Below are 25,094 nucleotides of genomic sequence, written 5' to 3'. Positions count from 1 at the left end.
ATGGGCTGCAGATAGGTACTCTGGTACGCTGATGGGCTCAGTAACTAGCTGTTACCACAATCTCCTCCTCACACACCGATCCTGTGCGAGGAGGAGATTGTGGTAACAGCTAGTTACCGATTACAGGGCAAAGTGTAAACACAGATTGCCCAGTAATAAAGAGTACCTGTCACCAGCCTATCAGAATACCCGAGTACCTGTCTCCAACTAGACAATCTCCTCCCCAGGATCGGTGTGTGTGGCGGAGAACAGCTAGTTACCACAGTTTGTTAAAATTTGTGACCAGCTGTGACTTCACGTGGTAAAGAGCCTTTTTTGCATTGGCTCTTTACCACGTGAAGGTATGGGGCTGGGCTGTGTCCTGTGGTTAACAACTTCTGGATTGCCCCCACCGTTGTTATATGTTGGTACTTTAAAGGAGGATATCGTTGTTGTGGCAGTAGCTAGCTGCCATAACCCCAGTATCCTCGTCTTCAGCGGGCGGTCTAGTTTGAGATAAAAGTGGTCTCTGCGGCGGACTCGCCACGAGATCACTTTTATCGGTGGCGGGAGAGGGCCCGTTGGCAGCAGTGGAGCAATCATGCCTGTCCCCTGCCTGGGTATGGAGACAAGTGAGGGGAAGATGCCCTCACCCGTCTCCATATCACTGCAGGGTGGAAGCGACGTGAAAACGTCACTTCCGCCCATAGCTCTTAAAAGGCCATTTTTATTTTTTTTCAATGACTACATTTTTATTTTTTTGTGTATGTTTTAACCACTTCAGCCCCGGACCAATTGTCAGCCTAAGGACCAGAGGTCTTTTTACAATTTCGCACTGCACTGCTTTAACTGGTAATTGCGCGGACATGCAATGTTCTACCCAAATGAAATTTGCGTCCTTTTCTTCCCACAAATAGAGCTTTCTTTTGATGGTATTTGATTGTCTCTGCGATTTTTATTTTTTGCGATATAAATGGAAAAAGACCGAAAATTTTGAGAAAAAAATATATTTTCTACTTTTTGTTATAAGAAAAATTGAATAAACTCAATTTTAGTCATACATTTAGGGCAAAATTTATTCAGCCACATGTCTATAATAAAAAAAATGTCAATAAGCGTATATTTATTGTTTTGCGCAAAAGTAAATTTTTTGGAATTTACACAGCTTTTAATTTATGACTGCCTATCTCATTTCTTGAGGTGCTAAAATGGCAGGGCAGTACAACCCCCCCTCCCAAATGACCCCATTTTGGAAAGTAGACACCCCAAGGAAATTGCTGAGGGGCATGTTGAGCCCATTGAATATTTTTTTTTTTTTGTCCCAAGTGATTGAATAATGACAACAACAAAAAAAGTTTACAAAAAGTTGTCACTAAATGATATATTGCTCACACATGCCATAGTTGTATGTGGAATTGCACCCCAAAATATATTCTGCTGCTTCTCCTGAGTACGAGGATACCACATATGTGGGACTTTTTGGGAGTCTAGCCGCGTACGGCACCCCGAAAACCAATAACTGCCTTCAGGATTTCTAAGGGTGCAAATTTTTGATTTCACTCCTCAGTACCACTCACAGTTTCGAAGGACATAAAATGCCAAAATAGCACAAACCCCCCCCCCCCCCCAAATGACCCCATTTTGGAAAGTAGACACCCCAAGCTATTTACTGAGAGGCATGTTGAGTCCATGAAATATTTTATATTTTGCCACAAGTTGCAGGAATATTACAATTTTTTATTTTTTTTGCACAAAGTTGTCACTAAATGATATATTGCTCACACATGCTAAGGGCATAAGTGACATTGCACCCCAAAATAAATTCTGCTGCTTCTCCCGAGTACGGGGATACCACATGTGGGGGACTTTTTGGGAGCCTAGCCACGTACGGGACCCCAAAAACCAAGCACTGCCTTCCGGATTTAAATATAAAACGCTACAAAAAAAACTGTTAGCGATCGCAGGGATCAGGCCTGACTCTGCGAACGCTGCAGTTATGTGTTTAGTGTTTTGTAAGTGACAGTGATCGATTGATACTGCACTTGGGTGGGCTGGGCAGAGGGGCAAAACGCAGGTGCTAGCAGGTATCTGGGCTGATCCCGCTAACAATGCGTTTTTTTGGAACCCTAAACTGCTGGGGACGCTAGTATAGATCTGGTCAGATATTGATCTGTTCAGATTCTATACCACTACGGGAGGTTTATGCTTTGCGCGTGGGTGTTAGCGGTACTGGCACTAACCTAGCGCTGCCTGGGGCGACACAGACACAGACCCTGACCCTAAAACCCCGCCGGGTGATCAGGGGGTTAAACCTTTATTGGGTAATAAATGGTGGGTGCCCTGATGCTATAAAAAGCAAACTAACTAACCAGAGTCACCCGTAACACTTATACGGTGATCACTGGTGAAAGGGTTAACTAGGGGCAATCAGGGGGGGTTAAAATCTTTATTAGGTAGTATATGGGGGTCCCTGGCGCTATATAAAAACCTGACGGGGAACCTAAATAACTAACTGGATAACCAGCGTCACCAGTGACACTTATACAGTGATCGCTGGTGAAAGGGTTAACTAGGGGTGATCAGGGGGTTAAAAACATTATTGGGTAGTATATGGGGGTACCTAGCACTATAAAAACCTGGCGGTGAACCTAAAAAAATAACTAGCTACCTAGCGACACTAGTGACACTAATGCAGCGATCATAAAAATGATTGCTTAGTGACACTGGCAAAAGGGGGTGAAAGGGTTAACTAGGGGCAATCAGGGGGTTAAAACCATTATTGGGTAGTATAATCGGGGTACCTAGCGCTATAAAAACCTGGCGGTGAACCTAAAAAAATAACTAGCTACCTAACGGCACCAGTGACACTAATGCAGCGATCAGAAAAACGATAGCTTAGTGATACTGGCAAAAGGGCGTGAAAGGGTTAACTAGGGGCAATCAGGGGGTTAAACCTTTATTGGGGGGGGTAGGGGGCTACCCTGGACCTAACACTAACTGCCCTGACAGTTTTTACTGTCACAACTGACACTAAATGCAGTGATCAGAAAATAAATGATCCATGCAATCAGTGACACTGTGACTGGGAGGGGGAGGGGGGGCGATCGAGGGGGTGATCGGGGGGTTTGTGTGCCTATGTGTGTCTACATGTCAGTTTAGTGTTGGTGCACACTTACTTTCACTGTTCTCCTCGTAGTCTGGTCAAAAAGACTGCCCCGAGGAGAATGACATCACTTCCTCCATGCCTGTGTTTACTATACACAGCGGGGGAAGCGTCTCATTCGCCAGGAGCGATCGAGAGGGGATGGCCAGAAACCAACAGCCATCCCCTCATCCCGGATCGCTCCTGCAGCGAAACGGACCGCCGCATCCAGCGGGAGGGGGTTCGATCGGACCCCCACCCGCTGGAAGGCAAGCACGTACATGTACGTGCTTGTGCCTGTCGGTGCCATTGCACCGACGTACATTGCCATGCGGCGGTCCTTAAGTGGTTAATGTACATGAGATCTGAGGTCTTTTTGACCCCAGATCTCATGATTAATAGGTCCTGTCATGCTTTTTCCTATTACAAGGGATGTTTACATCCATCCATCCATGTTCACCTGTCTTACTTCTGGGGCTACGGGCATCGGCTGTGTGAGTGACTGGAGCCATGTGACGTCACTCCAGCGCATCCACCGGTCACTGCACATGCTACTGAAGAAATGGTGTGGGCGGCTGTTCCTTCAAAGCGAATGTGCCAATGACATCATTGGCACAGTATACAGTAAATATCTCCTAAACAGTGCAAGTTTAGGAGATATTTACAGTACATTGCCTTATTCTAGTTACTTATTAGGTGCAACTTATAGGGAGGTTTACAACCTCGTTAAGCTAAAATAAACAATTCAATTACTAATGCTCCCCCATGTTGTTTATTAAAATAAATTGATAAACTTGAAATTTTATTTTATATAGTTGCCCTGCCCCTAATCACACCCTCATAAATTATCATGAAATTACACTTAAATGTTTTATGCAGAATTAAGTTGCAAAAATAAATATTAACAACTTTATCAGTTCCCTCAGCACAGCCTCACCTGTGCCCATCAATGCAGCATGACCTGTGCCCATAAATGCAGCCTCACCGTGCCCAATATTGCAGCCTCGCCATGGCAGAGGAACAGAGAAGGTGGGCGAATCATGACTGGAGGAAGAGGAGAACCACGGGGTCACCGAGTGGTATAGCACGGCGTTACAGCTTACATTGACATTGCCCCTGCTCTGCTCGCTGTGACACGCAGCGCCACCTCCTCCTAATCCTGCGTCTGTTACAGACAGAATGCGGGTCCAATGCTGGGATGTATTTAGTCTATCACAGGTGCGGGGTCAGGAGGAGATGGGGTTGTGTGTGACGGCGAGCAGAGCGGAGGCAATTTTGATGTAAGCTGTAACAGCATGCTATACCACTCGGTGACCCCGTGGCTCGCCTCTTCCTCCATGGCAATCACTGGGAGAATGGCTCCCGGTCAACTCCACCCGCCGGCTGTGCTCACCCCCCCTCCCCCCCAGCCCAGCTCACCTCACAAGCCCTCACTGGAAAATTTGAGGGAGATATATATATATATATATATATATATATATATATATATATACACACACACACACTCAACAATAACTTATAGTTTATCATACAGTATATTTCATTACAACTTTATTAAAGTGGTTGTAAACCCTTACAAACCACTTTGACCTACAGGTAAGCCTAGATTAAGGCTTACCTGTAGGTCCAAGCAATATCTCCTAAACCTATATGGTTTAGACAGCGGCGCGCAGGTGCACTGAGCGCGGCATTTCCAAGAATGGAGCTGCCGCGTGTGTCGACTCCCGTGCGCATGCGCGGGAGTGACATCATCGCGGCTTCGTCGAATGACAGCGGCGGAGCTGCGAGACGCCACCAGCAAGATGGATGCGGCGGACTACAGGGGACAGCGGCGACTTCGCTGGCTCCTGTGTCAGGTAAGTGACACATAATGGGCTACTATGCGATGCATAGTAGTCCATTATGCTTTGCCTTTGCAGGGAATGAAAGAGGAAGTAAACCCATCAGGGTTTACTTCCTCTTTAAGCTAGCAATATACTACTGTATATAAAAGTATACTAGCATGATAGTTTTGTTGCTTTCATTTTGTTTAACCACTTGACCACTGGGCACTTAAACTCCCTTCCTAACCAGACCAATTTTCAGCTTTTGGTGCTTTCACACGCATTAAAATTAGTCATGCAACACTGTACCCAAATTACATATTTGTCCTTTTTTCCCACACAAATAGAGCTTTCCTTTGGTGGCATTTAATCACCGCTGGGTTTTATATTTTTTGCGCTATCAAAAAAAGACAGAAATTTCGCAGTGTTGCAGAGTACTGGCAGAGGATTGTCACTGAGCAGCGCTGTGGGCACTTCACATCCAGCCCACAGCACTGTTGCCATCTCTCCCCCTCTCCCCTCTCACTGTACCGATCTGTACAGAGAGGGGAGAGAAGAACCGGCTTCATGGCGTTACGCCAGGTTTGTTTACAAGTGATCGCTCCATCATTTGATGGAGAGATCATGTGGTAAACGGCCGCGTTCAGCGGCCATTTACCGTGATGCACTGGGTCCTCTGGACCCAGCGGTTACGAATGTTCCCGGGTGCGCGCCCCAGGGGGCGAGCAGGAGCAAGATTCTGGGAGGACATCCATAGACGCCCTCCCAGAATAAGCTGACCGTGCTGTAGCCATCTTTTGGCTATGGCCCGGTCGGCATGTGGTTAAAATCAGAATGGGATAAGCTAGAATTCTGCTTTATGTTTAGCTATGATCACAAATAGTAAATAAACACGAGCATTCTTTATTGCTTACCTGTTTCCCAACATCTTCTAATGGTGTTGCCATAGTATGTTCTGCAATGCAAAAATTCAACGTTTGTCATTCTGTGTCTAAACACTATATTATATATACATACATACATACAAATGATAGATAGATATATATATATATATATATATATATATATATATATATATTACACACATACATATATATACACACACACAGTATGTCACAAAAGTGAGTACACCCCTCACATTTTTGTAAATATTTTGTTCTAAAAATGAAAATTGTTCTATTAAAATGATATGTAAAATATCTTTAGTTTTAACATTTAACATTTTCTGTATAGCCAATTGTGTCGCTTAGAAAATCTAATAAAAACCAATCAGCTTCTTCCTGTTCTTCAGGGACAACCTTACTTTATTCTGCATGGGGGCCAATGACTTCCTGAAAACATTGTCCTTCTCTTCTACACACCCCACCCCCATCCCTCCTCTACTCAGATCTCCGCCTGTCTTCATAGCCTCGCTTCGTATAGCAGTTTCTCCTGAGAGGCTTTGGAAGTATGTTCTGTTTGTTAGAAACTGTAAGCTAGATTACAATGCAACATGCTGCAGATTTTCTACAGTGTACAACCATGTGGCTGTTTCTGCATGGAACTGTGCATGGTGTGGCACACGCCCAGCTGAGGGAGCTACATGTGAGTAATGAGTTGAAGGCTCAGTTTTCACTAGTAAGACTTGTGTCCAAAGTCACATGACAAGTCACAGCCCATTGATTTCAATGGCAAATGTTCCCATCTATGTGACTTTGAAAAGGTGCCTGCAATACTTTGATGCGACTTTGATCCAGAGTGTAAAGCTGGATCAAAGCTGCACTCAAAGTCGCACAGCTTTGGAGTCGCACTAGTGGAAACGTAGCCCAAGGCTAGAGTGCGACTTTGGAGTGTGACTTTGGTGCAACTTTACACTCTAGATAAAAGTCGCATCAAAGCATTGCAGGTATCGTTTCAGTCACATAGATGGGAACGGGTGCCATTGAAAGCAATGGGCTATAACTTATCATGCACCTTTGGACACAGTCGCATGACAAGTCATATTAGTGGAAACTGAGCCTTTGTCTAAGTTTCCACTATTGCAACCCCAAGTTTGCACAATTTAGAGTGACTTTGATGCAACTTTGAGTGCAGCTTTGTTCCAACTTTACCTTTTCTGGATCAAAGTCGCTGATTTTCAAAGTCGCATAGATGGGGAACTGGTACCATTCAAGTCAATGGGCTGTGACTTCCACTATAGTTTCCACTATGACAATTCATACTAGTGGAAATGGAGCCTTAGTCTATGTTTCCACTATTGCGACCACAAAGTTGCTCGATTTAGAGTGACTTTGATGCAACTTTGATTGCAGCTTTGATCCAACTTTACTCTCCCTGGATCAAAGTTGCATCAGAAGTTGCATAAAAGCATTGCAGGTACCTTTTCGAAGTTGCTGATTTTCAAAGTCACATAGATGGGAATGGGTGGCATTTTAATCAATTGGCTGTGACTTGTCATGCGATTTTATGTGTCCAAAGTCGCATGACAATTCATACTAGTGGAGCCTTCGTCTACGTTTCCACTATTGCAACCACAAAGTTGCACGGTTTATAGTGCAGCTTTGATCCAACTTTACACTCTGGATCAACATCGCAACAAAGTAGTGCAGGGACCTTTTCAAAGTTGTTGATTTCCAAAGTCGCATAGATGGGAGCGGGTACCATTGAAATCCATGGGCTGTGACTTGTCATGAAACTTTATGTGTCCAAAGTTGCATGACAAGTCGCACTAGTGGAAACAGAGTCTTTGTGTGGTTGCCTGTACTATGAGCATTGTAGACTGTGAGCTGAGACCTCAGAGCACTTCCGGCTACACTGACAGTCATCGGTGTCCCCCGTCCAGCACCCTTCTCCTGTGCACAGCAATACTGTATATATGCACTACACCTCCCATCCCCCCTCCAGTGTGGATGGGGCTTTTTATATTTCTTCATGTTCTCATGAATTAGGATGTACAATAAGAGAACACTGGGCGGGAACCTATGATCAGCTCCTTCCAACCTGTATACACCCACTGGCTACACAGAAACAGTGTCCCTCCAAGGAAGTGAGGTCACTAGCTTTCAGTAACCACACCCACTGGCTGATCTTAGTCTGAGAAGGAAGTAGATTCAAAGTCATGTGATGGCATTGGATACTGCAAAATAAAAAAGGTAGAAAACTGTGATTTTTTTCATTTTGAGACATAAGGTTGAACTTTGCTTGCATTAATGATTGCACGGGAGAATTAGTGTTAGGGTGGACTTCCACTTTAACGTCTAAACTGCTGGCAACAAAAGTGAGTACACCCCTAAGTGAAAATGTCCAAATCGGGCTCAGTGTCCATATTTTATGTGGCCACCATTATTTTCCAGCACTGCCTTAACCCACTTGGACATGGAGTTCACCAGAGCTTCACACGTTGCCACTGGAGTTCTCTTCCACTCCTCCATGATGACATCACGGAGCTGGTGGAAGTTAGAGACCTTGTGCTCCTCCACCTTCTGTTTGAGGATGCCCCACAGATGCTCAATAGGGTTTAGGTCTGGAGACATGCTTGGCCATCGCCATCACCTTTACCCTCCTCTTCTTTAGCAAGGCAGTGGTCATCTTGGAGGTGTGTTTTGGGGTCGTTATGTTAGAGTACTGCCCTGTGGCCCAGTTTCCGAAGGGAGGAGATCATGCTCTGCTTCAGTATGTCACAGTACATGTTGGCATTCATGGTTCCCTCAATGCACTGTAGCTCGCCAGTACCTGCAGCACTTGTGCAGCCCCAGACCATGACACTCCCACCACCATTCTTGACTGTAGGCAAGACACACTTGTCTTTGTACTCCTCCCTGGTTGCCGCCACACACACTTGACGCCATCTGAACCAAATAAGTTTATATTAGTCTCATAAGACCGCAGGACATGGTTTCAGTAATCCATGTCCTTAGTCTGCTTGTCTTCAACAAACTGTTTGTGGGCTTATTTATGGATCATCTTTAGAAGAGGCTTCCTTCTAGGATGACAGCCATGCAGACCAATTTGATGCAGTGTGCGGCGTATGATCTGAGCACTAACAAGCTTTGTGCCCCCCGCCCCTTAAACCTCTGCTGGCAGCACTCATATGTATTTTCCAAAGACAACCTCTGAATATGGCGCCGAGCATGTACACTCAACATCTTTGGTCGACCATGGCGAGGCCTGTTCTGAGTTGAACCTGTCCTGTTAAACCACTGTATGATCTTGGCCACCGTGCTGCAGCTCAGTTTCAGGGTCTTTGCAATCTTCTTATAGCCTAGGCCATCTTTACATATAGCAACATTTTTTCTTTTTCAGATCCTCAGAGAGTTCTTTGGCATGAGGTGCCATGTTGAACTTCCAGTGACTAGTATGAGAGAATGAGAGCAATAACACCAAATTTAACACACCTGCTCCCCATTCACACCTGAAGCCTTGTAACACTGAGTCACATGACACCAGGGAGGGAAAATGGCTAATTGGGCCCAATTTTGACATTTTCACTTAGGGGTGTTCTCACTTTTGTTGCCAGTGGTTTAGACATAAATGGCTGTGTTGAGTTATTTTCAGGGGACAGCAAATTTTCACTGTTACACAAGCTGTACACTCCTTTGCAGTGCAGCAACTTGTAATTTCTTCAGTGTTGTCACATGAAAAGATATAATAAAAAATATTTACAAAAATGTGAGGGTATACTCACTTTTGTGAGATACTGTATATATACACTCATTGGTTACATTAACAAGCAGGTGTATCTGATAATGTATGTAACTAAATGTAGCTGCAACTCAATACATAATGCATGCAGATGTGCTCAAGAGGAATATGTATGTAAATAAGAGGAAGATGCACAGTAAATTATCAATTTTAACCACTTCCCACCCGGCCAATGCACATATACGGCCGGGTGGGAGCCGTCTACTCCTGATAGGACGTTCAGGAACGTCCATCAGAAAGAGCGGGATCGCGCGCGCGCGTGCCTGCGCAGCGGCGCGATCCTGATGCGCCCATGTCACCCGGACACGGCGCATCTCAGATCGGCAGGAGGGCTCTGTGATTGGCCCTCCTGATCACATGACGGCCGTGTCCAATCACAGCCGTCATGTGATGTAAACAAACAGCCGGTTGCTAGGCAATCGGCTCCTCTTCTCCTCACACAGAAGTCATCGCTGAGGAGAGGAGAGCAGATCGCTGCAGCCGGCTGATGATCAGTGAGTATGAGCTGTTTTTTACAGCTTTTTACTCACTGATCACCAGTCTAGTGTAAACACAAATCACCACATAGTGTAAACACACCACACAGTATAAACACAATGTTCCCACACATGTCCCCAAAACATACATGTCCCTAATAATAAAAACATGTCCTCCACATATGTCCCACTAAAATCACATGTCCCAATGATTATCTGCACACATATGTACGTGATCACCTGCACACATATGTACATGATCATTTGCGTACATATGTCCGTGATCACACAAACCAATTATTATACACTTAACGGAATTTTTTTTACCAAAAACATGTAGCAGAATACATTTTGGCTTAAATTTATGACAAAATTTGATTTTATTGGATTTCTTTTAAAATAGAAAAAAGAAAATATTGTTTTTTTTTTTCCAAATTTCCCCTTTTTTTGCGCTTATATCGCAAAAAATAAAAAACGGAGTCGTGAATAAATACCACCAAAATAAAGCTCTATTTGTGCGAACAAAATGATAAAAATTTAATTTGAGTACAGTGTAGCATGACTGCGCAATTGTCACTGAAAGCGCTAGAGCGATGAAAGCTGAAAATTGGGCTGGGAAGGAAGGGGGCGAAAGTGCCCTGTATTGAAGTGGTTAAACAACCTACAAAAAAAAAAAGAAAAAAAAAAAAGCCTGATGTGGTGGTTACAGAAATCTGATCCTATGGGATTTTTGTGCTTTAAAGTTTCTTGAGTTTACAAAAACCTAGTGAGCAGTAATTTGCAAATATTAAATCACCAATTCTTAGATGTGAGGACTATTAGTTTTCATTTATAGGCTTCCTTTCTTTTATTTACACTCTGTGATCTAGCCAGTAAATCTGTTTTTCAAAAGAACAAGCTGTCCTGCACATGTAGCAGTTACAGAAATAAGACAAACCATTTAGCACTAACAGCAGAACTTACAATGATCAGCTTTTATTTGTCTACCCCAAAAGGAACACAACTGTTTGCTGTAGCTGCTTAAAAAGTGTTATCTAGAGTTTGGTTTCAATTTGTTAATGTATCTAAATCTCTGAGTACATCTAACACTTCCCTCTACCCAGATCAACAATGCTGCCCTCCAAAGGAGCTCTTGTGCTCCTTCATCCAAATTAGGGGCACTGCAATACATGAGGTGTGATACCTGCCAGATCACCAGGTGAAAAACGGAGAGAAAAGCCTAAACATGAAAAATGATTGCATCAACTACATATACAGTAATGATTGGTAGGCTGCAATATATTACATTTTTGGTTTAATAACGCTTTAACCACTTAAGGACCGCCGTATTGCCATTGTACATCATTACAATGGCACAGGCAGGCACAAGCAGCATGTACATGTACGTGCCTGCCTTCCAGCGGGTGGGGGGTCCGATCTGACCCCCTCCCACTGGATACGGCGATCCGGTTCGCTGCAGGAGCGATCCGTGATGAGGGGTTGGCCGTTGGTTTCTGGCCATCCCCTCTCGATCGTTCCTGGCCAATGACAAGCTTCCTCCCACTGTGTATTGTATACACAGGAAGGAGGAAGTGATGTCATTCTCCTCGGGCGGTCTTTTTGACCGGACTACGAGGAGAAGACAAAAAGTAAGTGCACCAAAACACTACACTAACACATAGGTACACATAGGTACACAACCGGTTAGCCAGTTATTTAGGTTCCCCGTCAGGTTTTTATATAGCGCCAGGGACGCCCATATACTACCTAATAAAAAATTGAACCCCCTGATTGCCCCTAGTTAACCCTTTCACCAGTGATCACCGTATAAGTGTTACGGGTGACTCTGGTTAGTTAGTTTGCTTTTTATAGCATCAGGGCACCCACCATTTATTACCCAATAAAGGTTTAACCCCCTGATCACCCGGCGGGTGATATCAATTAGGTTTTAGGGTCAGGGTCTGCGTCGCCCCAGGCAGCGCTAGGTTAGTGCCAGTACCGCTAACACCCACGTGCAAAGCATACACCTCCCGTAGTGGTATAGAATCTGAACAGATCAATATCTGATCAGATCTATACTAGCGTCCCCAGCAGCTTAGGGTTCCAAAAAAACGCATTGTTAGCGGGATCAGCCCAGATACCTGCTGGCACCTGCGTTTTGTCCCTCTGCCCAGCCCACCCAAGTGCAGTATCGATCGATCACTGTCACTTACAAAACACTAAACACATAACTGCAGCATTCGCAGAGTCAGGCCTGATCCCTGCGATCGCTAAGTTTTTTTTGGTAGCATTTTATATTTAAATCCGGAAGGCAGTGCTTGGTTTTCGGGGTCCCGTATGTGGCTAGGCTCCCAAAAAGTCCCCCACATGTGGTATCCCTGTACTCGGGAGAAGCAGCAGAATTTATTTTGGGGTGTAATTTGACGTATGCCCATAGCATGTGTGAGCAATATATCATTTAGTGACAACTTTGTGCAAAAAAAAAAAATTTTTTGAATTCCTGCAACTTGTGGCAACATATAAAATATTTCATGGACTCAACATGCCTCTCAGTAAATAGCTTGGGGTGTCTACTTTCCAAAATGGGGTCATTTGGGGGGGGGGGGGGTTGTACTATTTTGGCATATTATGGCCTTCGAAACTGTGATAGGTAGTGAGGAGTGAAATCAAAAATTTGCACCCTTAGAAATCCTGAAGGCAGTGATTGGTTTTCGGGGTGCCGTACGCGGCTAGACTCCCAAAAAGTCCCACATATGTGGTATCCCCGTACTCAGGAGAAGCAGCAGAATATATTTTGGGGTGCAATTCCACATATAACTATGGCATGTGTGAGCAATATATCATATAGTGACAACTTTTTGTAAACTTTTTTTCTTTTGTCATTCAATCACTTGGGACAAAAAAAAAATATTCAATGGGCTCAATATGCCTCTCCACAACTTCCTTGGGGTGTCTACTTTCCAAAATGGGGTCATTTGGAGGGGGGGTTTGTACTGCCCTGCCATTTTAGCACCTCAAGAAATGAGATAGGCAGTCGTAAATTAAAAGCTGTGTAAATTCCAGAAAATGTACTCTAGTTTGTAGACGCTATAACTTTTGCGCAAACCAATAAATATACGCTTATTGACATTTTTTTTTACTAAAGACATGTGGCTGAATAAATTTTGCCCTAAATGTATGACTAAAATTGAGTTTATTCGATTTTTCTTATAACAAAAAGTAGAAAATATAATTTTTTCTCAAAATTTTTGGTCTTTTTCCATTTATATCGCAAAAAATAAAAATCGCAGAGGCAGTCAAATACCATCAAAAGAAAGCTCTATTTGTGGGAAGAAAAGGACGCAAATTTCGTTTGGGTGCAATATTGCATGACCGCGCAATTACCAGTTAAAGCAGCGCAGTGCGAAATTGTAAAAAGACCTCTGGTCCTTAGGGTGTTTATTGAATGAATGAATGAATGAAATACTTATATAGCGCACAATGCGAACTGAATCGCCTCTAGGGTCCGGGGCTGAAGTGGATAAAGCAGACAGAAAGTGCACAGGTATTCAGAGAACCTAGTGAGCAGAAGGGCATTTGTACACATGTATAACATTGAAAAGGATGGGTTACAACAACCTAGACCACACAGGTTTCTCCAATCTCAGGTAAGAAGAAAAATTTTAGGCTACAAAAGGGGATAGTATCACCAACGCTTGGCAGTTTATTTGTTTGAAGGATCCCAATTTCTGCAGCTACATGCTAGTAGTAGATTGTGAATTTGGTAAACATAGCATAAATCATTTGAATATTATGAAATTGAAGGATTATAACATTAACTTGTTTCCAGCAAATCTCTAAGAAAACATTTTGGGCACCTTGAAAAATCCAGGCGGAATTGAGCAACGAGTCATTACTGATACTTAACAGGTACAGTATAGCTAATAAAAGTAGTCGCCAAGTCTAAACTTTCTTTTTATGATAGATTCATGTGACGGGTAAGATGGCTGTAAACCCTTACACATACAAAGTGACGTGAGCAGCCACAGGTGATACACCTGAAACAAATCCTCCTACACACGTTGTACCTGTTTATCTGCAGCCCTCTCCATCTCCCCTTGTCTCCTAAAGCACACATTTTACACAGCAGGTCCGAGCACCAGAAGGCAGGGGGCAGATATCTAATGTCACATGCTGCAGAGCATAGATCAGGGTGTTGATTGTAATCTGAGACCTGAGTGAAGGCAATGGACACAACCCCTTCTTCACAGTCTCCCAGAGAAACATGAACAGCTGAGGCTTTCAATCACCCGCTGTGTGATGGAGAAGCCATCTCCCAGAATTGCCTGGTAGACTGTCAGAAGTGACTTTTGCAGATAAAAAAGGGATGACAGGGCAGACGGAAATCACACCACATGCCCTGGATCACGGCAATTACACACTATAGAAGGATATGCTTTGTTAATTTCAGAGGTTTATAAGCACTCTTTCATTTTATACACAAACTTCCTTCCAAATTGATATCTTTGTATTAAAAAAATGTTTATATATATAAAAATAATCACATTTTAGATTTTAAAATGCAGGTTGAAATATAAAATCGTACTGATTTTAAAGCACGATTTTCAGACCTATACGGTATGGAACCCGCAGTCACAGCTGACAGCACTGACTGATAATGTGAGCATGTAAATGGAAATTTCTTTTGATGTTCCTAGTGTCTGAGATCATTTCTGTGCTGTGACATTTTCTCCTCTGAATTTTCCAGTCTGCCGTGACCCACATGACATATTATAAACATGACTTGCCAGGTTCCCACTAACGGTAGGCTTGAGTGGGTTTCACAAACGCACAATATGAAAGTGAAGGACCTCTGAACATATTGCTCGTCTTGTGGAAAAAAAACAAAATAAATAATTGTTTGATTCCAAATGTACTTAAAATAAGTACATGAGGCAAACAAAGCTACTTTGCAGATGATAATTAGCTGGATTAAATCTTCTAACCTTCTTCTACCTACGTCATTTCTGAGAACTCTTCCCCCCCAATCTCCATATGTCCTCCCTTTGCACAGGTGGAGAGCGTGCAAGTTATCAGCTGTTAAAATCAATAGGTATTTTTTGTACTTGTCAAAAAATATAACAAAGCACTTTCAGTGGCATGTCTAGCAGATAAAAGGGAATAAATATCAGAAGTTCATCCTCTTTAAGGACAACATATTAAACTTTATATTTTGCTGCATGGGGATAGAAGGCGATGCTAACCTTGTTGACAAATCATTTCTCTGTCTCTGTACTATTCCTCAGAAAAAAAAGTAAAAAAAAAATCAATAAAATAATATTCCACATCAGCTGAAAAGACTGGCCAGAAAAAAAAATGCTAATTTACCCTTTTGGAAAATGCTCTTTCAATTACTAGTCTGCTTTGTGTCATATGTATCTGCACTAATGAGGTGAGACCATGAAGAATAGAGTAACCGAGATATTTTAACCAGTTTTCATCCCAGTCATTTTAGTTCCTTTGTCCGGTAAAGGAGAAGAGAGGGCAGACTTCACCATCAATAAGCAAGGCAGAAAGGTGGTGATTCTAGAGTCTGTTACCAAAACGCTATACAAATACTTATTTCACAATATGGCTGCCAAATCTGGTAACTGTGGTTAAAGCAGAAAAGTGGCTGCACTCTATTAATATGATTTTGGCAAGTCAACAGTTTGTATAGCTGGGTGGCTAGAAATTTAGAAACCCTGCCCCTACAATAGAAAAAAAAGACATTTAGCATGCATGAAATTAGAACTGCCCAACCCAAGACATTCAATAGCAACTCCGCCTACACATTTGCTTTGCAAGCAGATTACCGAAAATCGTTTTAAAAGGAAACGTTCACCTATAAAAAAATAAAAATAAAAAACGCACATTTTGCAGGGAAACAAAATAAAAAATGTGCATTTACGATTCTTTTTTTCAGAACCATGGAAAGCATTGCGCCACCAATCAGTAGACCGCTGATGCCATGCAGATCAGGTCAGTGTGCGCTATCTGCCTGTACATCTTACAGCCAGGCAGTTTCACACTGACAGGAAGAATCAATGAACTACTACAGCACTCAACAGCGCCCTGGTAGTTTGTTGAGAGCTACAAGCTTCAAAGGATTTTGGTACTTGTAGTTCATTCATTCTCCGAACTCTGTGAATGAATTACAGGGCCGCGTGGGCAGATCCTCACATGGACGCACTCTTTTGAAACAGTGACAGCTGGTATGGGGAACTTCTCCCCGTACTGCTATCACACAGAGGGCTCAGATCGCCGAGCCAAAATTTAACATGTTCCCGAAGGTGGATTCAACCTTTAAAAAGGAACCTGTCACTAGCATTTAAAATAGTTAAAACTCTAGCATGCATGTTCACATCTTCCACAGGCATTTGCATTGGGATTGGATCAATTTTTCTTTTTTGCCGTTTGTGTACCACTGAGGAAATTACCCTTCACGTTCCCAGTAACACAACAGGAAGTTAAGCCTTGTATACATGATCAAATTTCTGATGGGAAATGTTAGATGTCATGCTGTTGGCGGAAAAACCGACCTTGTGTATGCTCCATCGGACAATTGTTGTCGTTCTTTCCGCCAACAAATGTTGGCTAGTATGTTGTATCGTAATGGAGATATTACTTTTGTGACATGGCAAATTATGAACTCTCTCAATGCAGCACATTCTCTTCTTCTTCCCAGAGTTCTGACAAACGTATTTCATTATTTTTTTCTAGTGATGTCCAGAATATATATATATATATATATATATATATATATATATATATATATATATATATATATATATATACACTGTATGTATTTTTGGGTGTCAAGTTACCACAACACCATTATTATCTCATATTTTTATATTTCAAAGTTTTTTATTTTGTAAATGATGAAAATAATTAAAAGCGGCATTCAATATATCGAGTCAGAAGCAGCATATAAAGATTACACTGAAACAATAATATTTGCTATTGTTGGTGTGAAGGGAAGGTTTTCGGTTGACGGTCTGAGGGGTTCCTCCTCCTCTGGCACCCCTTCTAGGAACCTGAAGAACCTAACCACCGACCCCTAGGGGTGTAGGAAAAGTGGGGGGCGAGAGTTCCCATGTGTCTTTTTTCGCTGAGATAAATCTCGTATTTTTAAAGCTCTGTTGGTGTCCTTTGTAATTTGACATTGTATTTTTGAAATGTACCTGCCTACTCATAAACCAACTGTCCTTTTTTAAGTAAAACAGATAGCCAAATATTTTGAAAACAATTTTTTTTTTTTTATTCAATAGGGAGCACAAGGTCATAAAAATCAAGAGGAAGACAATGATGGAGAAACACTTGGAATTAGTGAAGCATGTGTATCCCAGGGCAGACATCAATTAGTTGAATTACAAAATTGGTAACCTGAGGAGTACATTTAATAGGGAGCACAATACGGTCCTGGACTCCGAGAGGTCGGGAGCAACAGCAGACAACATCTATGTCCTGAGACTTTGGCTTTACAACAGCCTGCGTTTTTTGCCAGACCAGACTGAACCCAGGCCATCACTCTCAACAAACTAACAAGCACAAGGCTGAAAAGTGCGAATGGACACGGACCAAAATTCTACTAACACAAGATCAGCAGAAGGAGCACAAAGGGTGGCTCATGACTATTGAACTTCCTTTTTATCGGATCATAGTAGGCTTAGTAAGTCACTATGTTCATAATTGTTGGCCAACATTTGTGTGGCCACAAGGCAAGTTTGAGCCAATGCCCTTCGGACAAAATTCCAGTTTTATTGGCAGAAAGTTTGATCGTGTGTACAAGACATTAGAGAAATTCCACTCTTAGCCCTTGTACACACGGTCAGAGATTCCGACGGAATGTGTCCGATCGGACCGTATTGTCGGATAATCCGACTGTGTGTGGTCTCCATCGGACTGTTTCCATTGGAATATCCGACGGACCAAGTTTTCCAACTTGTCTATAAAATTTTCCGACAACATGCTCCGATCGGACATACTCCAATCATGTGTAGCCTACTCCGACGGACAGTGCCACACATGCTCAGATCAAATTCCTAGACCAAAGCTATTGGCTACTAGCCTGAACGTAGTCCCTTCGTAACGAAATAACGTCATCACATTATGTACAATCGGGTTTTCCGAAAACTTTGTCCGACCGTGTGTATGCAACAGTTTCGGACAAAATCCAACGGATTTTGTTGTCAGAATGTCCGACCGTGTGTACAAGGGCTTAGACAGTTGTCCAAGGAATAGGCAACCCTACTGGAAGATCTGCCCCTTTTTGTCCTGGGGATAACTCTTACATTTTGGATTTCCCATCACTTTCTGTTTTGTGATAATAATCATTAGGGCTAACAGAATGATAAATTCCCCCATGGGGACAAAGACTGTAGTAAAAGTTTAGTCCACCAATGCAGTAGACAGAATTGTAGTTGAGGCTGGGTTCACACTATTGCGAATTGGATGAGGGTTTCTCCACATCCATTTTGCATGACAGGAGCCTGCGACTGGCTCTCAATGGAGCCGGTTCACACAGTTCCAGGGCAGCAGAACAGATTAAACAGGGGTCCTGTGAATCTTTGGCTCAGTTTCATGTCCAAATTCAGGCAAAAATTCAGGCCAGATTTGTCCCTGAAACGGATATCGGGGCACACTGGAACCCTGCTACGAGTAGCAGTCAAACCCAGCCTTAATGAGCTGTGGGAGTGCTGATCAACTTGCTTGTGGTTCATTCACCTACCTACAGCTCTGCAAAAGGACAGCCCACACAGAGGTATGGGTAACAGAGCTGTAGGCAGTGTGTGCAGGAGCAATACTTTGCAGTCTCCCGTTTTGAAAAAATAACTTTTAACCAGACAAAGGTATGTGCATTCATTATTTATTAAAAGTTGAACTTAAGCCTTTAACGAATAAGTTCACTTTTGGAACATGTTACATGTTCCACCCATATTTAGGGTGGAACATGTAATTCTGTTCTCCTGCCCCCTCTCCCCTCAATCGCCCGTGAAAGATTCCTGTGATTGAATAAACTACAAGTGACATCTCCACCGCGGCAGACAAACATGTAGTGTGAATTAACTGCAGGCTCACTGCCTACAACTCTGAAAGTGATAATGTGTGCATGTGCAAAACTTTGCAGACTTTTAAAAAAATGTTTTTTTAATAAAATACAAATTTTTTTCACCTTTAAAAAATTACCAGTTACACTAACCAGTAACTGTATTTATAGGAAATCTTCCAGGACAGCACACCTGAGAGATGAGAGGCTCCACCTCATGGGAAACAATCAATCGACAGCTGTTTCAAGTCCTCACCCTTCCCCTTGATCTTCAGTTTGTAGAGAAGCAACGCCTGAACCCAGTTCATAAGGGAAATCATTCCTCACAGGCACTTTCCTCCTTCTAATGTTCCACAATTTTCCTTCCTCCAACGGGCGGGAAGTAGGCCTGCCATCCTGGAAGATTTCCTATAAATGCAGTTACCGGTAAGTGTAACTGATCATTTTCTCTAGTCATCTTCCAGAACTGCACACCTGAGAGGATAAGCAAGTAACCTCAGGCCTACCTTTGGGTGGGACCACTGCCTGCAAAACCTTCTTGGCGAATTCTCAGTTCTGCAGTGAGCTTTACCTCCACACCATAATGCCAGATGAAGGCATCTTAGCTGGATCATGTGGCTGATCTGCAGGTCTGCGTCACTGGTGTCCCTGCCTTCTCCGATTCGGATTCAGTATCTAGGTGGAGTGGGGTCCTAAAGATGGAATCAGAAAACAACATGTTAAACTTGTAGGTTAGCAATGTTGCCTGGCTCAATCATCTAACACCCATGGGCTATTGAGCCTGTAGGTGCTACTTAGAATAACTAAAAAGACTAGTCGGAGACCTGTCTTGTAGGGATGAGCCGAAATCCCGCCCCGTGCGGTTTGCGGCAGAACATGTGAACAGACCAAAAATTTGTGCAAACACGCGAACCCCGTTAAAGTCTATGGGACTCGAACGTTAAGAATATAAAGTGAATTTTAAAGGCTAATATGCAAGTTATTGTCCTAAAAAGTGTTTGGAGACCCGGGTCCTGCCCCAGGTGACATGTATCAATGCAAAAAAAGTTTTAAAACTGATGTTTTTTCAGGAGCAGTGATTTTAATAATGCTTAAAGTGAAACAATAAAAGTGAAATATTCCTTTAAATATCGTACCTGGGGGTATCTATAGTATGTCTGTAAAGTGGCACGTGTTTACCGTGTTTAGAACAGTCCCTACACAAAATGACATTTCTAAAAGGAAAAAAAGTAATTTAAAACTGCTTGCGGCTGTAATGTAATGTCCCCCCCCCCCTCCAACACATTAATGGACCCTTTGGGTCTGGTATGGATATTAACCACTTCAATACAGGGCACTTTCGCCCCCTTCCTTCCCAGCCCAATTTTCAGCTTTCAGCGCTCTAGCGCTTTCAGTGACAATTGCGCAGTCATGCTACACTGTACCCAAATGAAATTTTTATCATTTTGTTTGCACAAATAGAGCTTTATTTTGGTGGTATTTATTCACGACTCCGTTTTTTATTTTTTGCGATATAAGCGCAAAAAAGCGGAAATTTGGAAAAAAAAACAATATTTTCTTTTTTCTATTTTAAAAGAAATCCAATAAAATCTAATTTTGTCATAAATTTAAGCCAAAATGTATTCTGCTACATGTTTTTGGTAAAAAAAATTCCGTTAAGTGTATAATAATTGGTTTGTGTGATCACGGACATATGTACGCAAATGATCATGTACATATGTGTGCAGGTGATCACGTACATATGTGTGCAGATAATCATTGGGACATGTGATTTTAGTGGGACATATGTGGGGGACATGTGTTTTTATTATTAGGGACATGTGTTTTTATTATTTGGGGACATGTATGTTTTGGGGACATGTGTGGGGACATTGTGTTTATACTGTGTGGTGTGTTTACTGTGTGGTGATTTGTGTGTACACTAGACTGATGATCAGTGAGTAAAAAGCTGTAAAAAACAGCTCATACTCACTGATCATCAGCCGGCTGCAGCGATCCGCTCTCCTCTCCTCAGCGATGACTTCTGTGTGAGGAGAGGAGGAGCCGATTGCCTAGCAACTGTCTGTTTGTTTACATCACATGACGGCCGTGATTGGACACGGCCGTCATGTGATCAGGAGGGCCAATCACAGAGCCCTCCTGCCGATCTGAGATGCGCCGTGTCCGGGTGACACGGGCGCATCGGGATCGTCCTATCAGGAGTAGACGGCTCCCACCCGGCCGTATATGTGCATTGGCCGGGTGGGAAGTGGTTAAGGGGAACCCCGCACACACACAAAAAAAAAGGCTTGGGGCTCCCAGGCTCTATATACTCTGAACAGCAGTATACAGGCGGTCCTCGGGTTTCAAACAAGATAGGGACTGTAGTTTTATTGTTAAGTTGAATCTGTTTGTAACAGGTACATTTTTTAAGTGCAGCTCCAGCCCCAAAATCTATGTTTAAGCTTTTTGAATAATATAGGGCAGGGTTATCAGCCCTGTAACATTTTTTTTTTTTGCTGTCTGTGCCCTTGTTCAGAAGATTTCAACTCACTTTCTGTGCCAATGCCAATTAGATTTTGAAAATTTGGGGTTATTAGGGAAAGGGTTGGTGATAAAGCATCAGTGGAGACACCTTTTTCCCATATTAACTCTTACAGGAGAGAATTTCCCTTCCTAGGGGTAGATTTCCTCTCACTTCCTGTTGTCTCCCTCCGTTTGTAAGTAGGAGTCATTTGTAAGTCAGATGTTTGAAAATAGAGGCCTGCCTTTATATACTTTACAGCCTGCCCTATTCATTTGGGCCTTAGGTGTTGGTGGTACCAGAACACTGCAAGCCCACACAGTTAATTTTGGTGGGCGCTGGAACGGGCCCTGCTGCAAAATATTATATCAATAATTGTAATTACATGCCCCTGTTAAACAGGGGCAGAAAATTTGGGTCTTTGGCAGTGGTGGGGTGGCTCAACACTGTAACCCCTCACAGTTACTCTTGTTGGGCGCAGGAATGGGCCCTGCTGTGAAATATTAGCTCAAAAATTGTAATTACAAAACAGTGCAGTTGCTACTACTTTTCTGGTAGTGTACACAGTACACAATACAGTGTAGTGTGGTGTTGCAAAACAAAATATACATCATGTCCAGAAGGCCACCAAGGAGAGGCAGATGCTCACAGCAGGCCAATAAAAAAAAGCAAGCAGGCTCTGTGTCTACAGTCAACAATGCTGGTCATGGACATGGTGCATCCTCTGCCGGAGGCCGTGGGCACACTTGTCCTTTTTTTCTGCTGCTGGCCGTGTTATTGAGCCAGAACATGCAGTAGAGTTGGTGGAGTAGATAACAAAGCTGTCCTCATCCTCTATCACCCAGGCTCAGAGTAGTTTTCCTTCCTATGCAGCTGCCAAAGTGGCCTATTCCACCAGCTCCTTGTCCACAGTCACTCCTTCTGTAGCCCAACCATCATGCATGGAGGAGTCCCCCGAACTATTTGACCACAGTGTCAGGTACATGCTGCTGGAGGATGTGCAGTGATTTGAAGGCTCCGATGTTGGTTCCCAGGTTGAGGAAGGGGGTAATGTGAGCCTAGAGAAAGGGGGTGCCCAAGGAGGCCAAGAAACTGGCAGTCATTTTTCCCCAGCTGCAGCATAGTGCCAAGTTTGCTCTAGTGATGAGGAGAGAGGGGATGATGAGGTCACTGACTCTACTTGGGTGCCTGATAGAATAGAGGAGGAGGAGATGGCACAACTCCAACAAGGCAGGATTTCCTCTAGGTGTCAAAGATCAGCTGCGGAGCTGATCTGTGTCTCCCCTTTACTGCTGTAGGCCAGCTGGCACCTGTTGTTCCACTAGCTTGTGTTCAGCTCTGCTGCACTCTGCAGCTATGGGTGTCGCCGGCTCCACCTGTTGCTTAATATACGATTCCTTCCTGCTACTTCCTGTCCAGCCCCTCATGTGCTCCTCTATTTAAGCCCCTCTAAGACCAACTCTGGTTGCTTGAGCAACATTTGTTTCTGAGCTCCCTTCGTGTAACCTGCCTTAACCTGACCTCTCGTGAACTGATCTCTTGTACCGACTTGGCTCGTTCTGATTACGTTGTCTGCAGCCCGCCCTGACCTTGGCTCGCTATCCGGCTCTCCTTTGCTTCATCCATCCATCCGTGTCTGACAGTGTCTTCTGATACTTCCCTAGCGAGCAGGGTGAACCCTTGTGAGGGGGTACATGGCAGAATACCGGCTGGCCCTTAGACTCCACACCCTGGGAGATCCTGTGTCACCTGCTCGCCTGTGGGCTCACTGTAAGTAGTACCATGACAGTTTGCTCAAGCCATAAGCGCCTCTGACAATCGGCCACTGACCAAGGATCAAATGCAACATCTAGTTCAGAGGCTTAACCCCCAGTAAGCAAATCAAGAGCAAATAAAGCTGGTCCTTCAGGATCTTGCCTCCTGTCTGGATCGTTTGCAACTTGCTGCAACTTCAGCTCCGCTCATTCTTGCTTCTGCTTCAGCTGCTCCTGTGTTATCTACTACACCTGTCAATTTAGTTTTTTAGTTTTTTCTGGTGCCCGAAGGCTTGTCGGTGCTTCATTAATCAGTGTTCCATCCACTTTGAACTTTCCAGCCACAATTTTCCATAAGATCGTGCCAAAGTCGCATATATCATCTTTCTCCTCTATAATGATGCTCAAGCTTGGGCCTCCCCACTCTGGGAATCACACAATTCGATCACCTCCGACCTCCAGCTCTTTTTGGATGCATTTCGGAAAACTTTTGATGAGTGTCTTTGGCTGCTGGGGCCCTCCTTCATCTTCGTCAGCAAGGAATGACAGTCGGCCAATACGCAGTTCAATGCCGTACGCTAGCTGCTGAACTCAAATGGAATAATGAGGCCCTTACTGCTACCTTCTGGGCGTGTAAATGATGAACTCCCTGGATGGACCATTCCTACCACATTGGATGATTTAATCGCATTGAGCATTCAAATAGACATTCGCTTCTAGGAGCGGGCCCTGGAGAAATCCAGATCCAGTCATTCCCCTGCTGGCCGTCCAGCGCACGTAGTCCAAAGACATGTGGAACCCTCTCCATCTTCAATCTCTCTCACGTTGGAAGAACCTATGCAGCTTGGGCGAATTTATCTCACTTCCGAGGAACGTGCCCAACGCATGGAATTGGGCTTATGCCTTTATTGTGGCGATAAGACATCTTTTGAACTCCTGTCCTGTCAGTCCAGGAAACTCCAGGGTCTAGATCACTCGGAGGGAGGTGATCTAGACCGATCCTTTAATTTTATCTACTTCCCTCATTTCACTCTTCCCATAGGTATCCACTGGGCTCAAAATGCCTATCAACTCTCTGCATACGTGGACTGCCGGGAATTTCATTGAACAATCTTTATCTTACGAGTTGGGCATTGCCTTTGTTGTCTTGGCTATAACCCTTTCTGTGACCGCAGTAGATGACTCCTCCTTGCCTATGAGCCCCACCCGGTTTAAAACAGCTCCTATTGTCTTACGCATTGGGGTTTTGCATGCTGAGGAGATTTCTTTCATAATTCTGCCTAAATCCTCCAGTCATATCATCCTGGGCCTTCCATGGTTGCAGAAACACTCCCCACATCTTGACTGGAATTCTGGACAAATATTGGCTTGGGGTCCTCCTTGTCAGCAACAATGTATTTCCAAGGTGCTACCTCCTCCCATTCCTCTGGCTGAGACCTCCATAACTCCCATATTGCCTTCCTAATATCAGTCTTTCCCAGATGTTTTCTGCAAAAAGTTCACTGATCGCCTTCCTCCTCACAGAGACTATGACTGTTCCATTGATATGTTACCTGGGACCTCTCCTCCCCAAGGCCGAGTCTACCCTCTGTCTATCCCCGAGACACAAGCCATGTCTGAATACATTCAGGAAAACCTGCAAAAGGGTTTCATCAGTAAATCAAACTTACCTGCAGGAGCAAAAAAAA

The 25,094-nt window shown here is 43.5% G+C and overlaps 1 protein-coding gene across 3 annotated transcripts in view; it reads right to left on the bottom strand.

Annotated features, from left to right (window-relative positions):
• Positions 1 to 25,094, bottom strand: part of METTL22 (methyltransferase 22, Kin17 lysine) — a 553,862-nt gene that overhangs the window by 352,537 nt on the left and 176,231 nt on the right. For all 3 annotated transcript variants that reach the window (XM_077448831.1, XM_077448832.1, XM_077448833.1), the window contains one exon: positions 5,859 to 5,899. In XM_077448831.1, the coding sequence (XP_077304957.1) occupies positions 5,859 to 5,899 (41 nt within the window). The remainder of the gene's footprint in view (positions 1 to 5,858; positions 5,900 to 25,094) is intronic.

Source organism: Lithobates pipiens, unplaced genomic scaffold (assembly GCF_037356315.1).
Source record: "Lithobates pipiens isolate NorthernLeopardFrog02 unplaced genomic scaffold, aLitPip1_a1.2 Scaffold_22, whole genome shotgun sequence".
Taxonomy (NCBI): domain Eukaryota; kingdom Metazoa; phylum Chordata; class Amphibia; order Anura; family Ranidae; genus Lithobates; species Lithobates pipiens.
The sequence above is the reverse complement of the archived record's forward strand: the minus strand, read 5'-3'. Positions and strand labels throughout refer to the sequence as shown.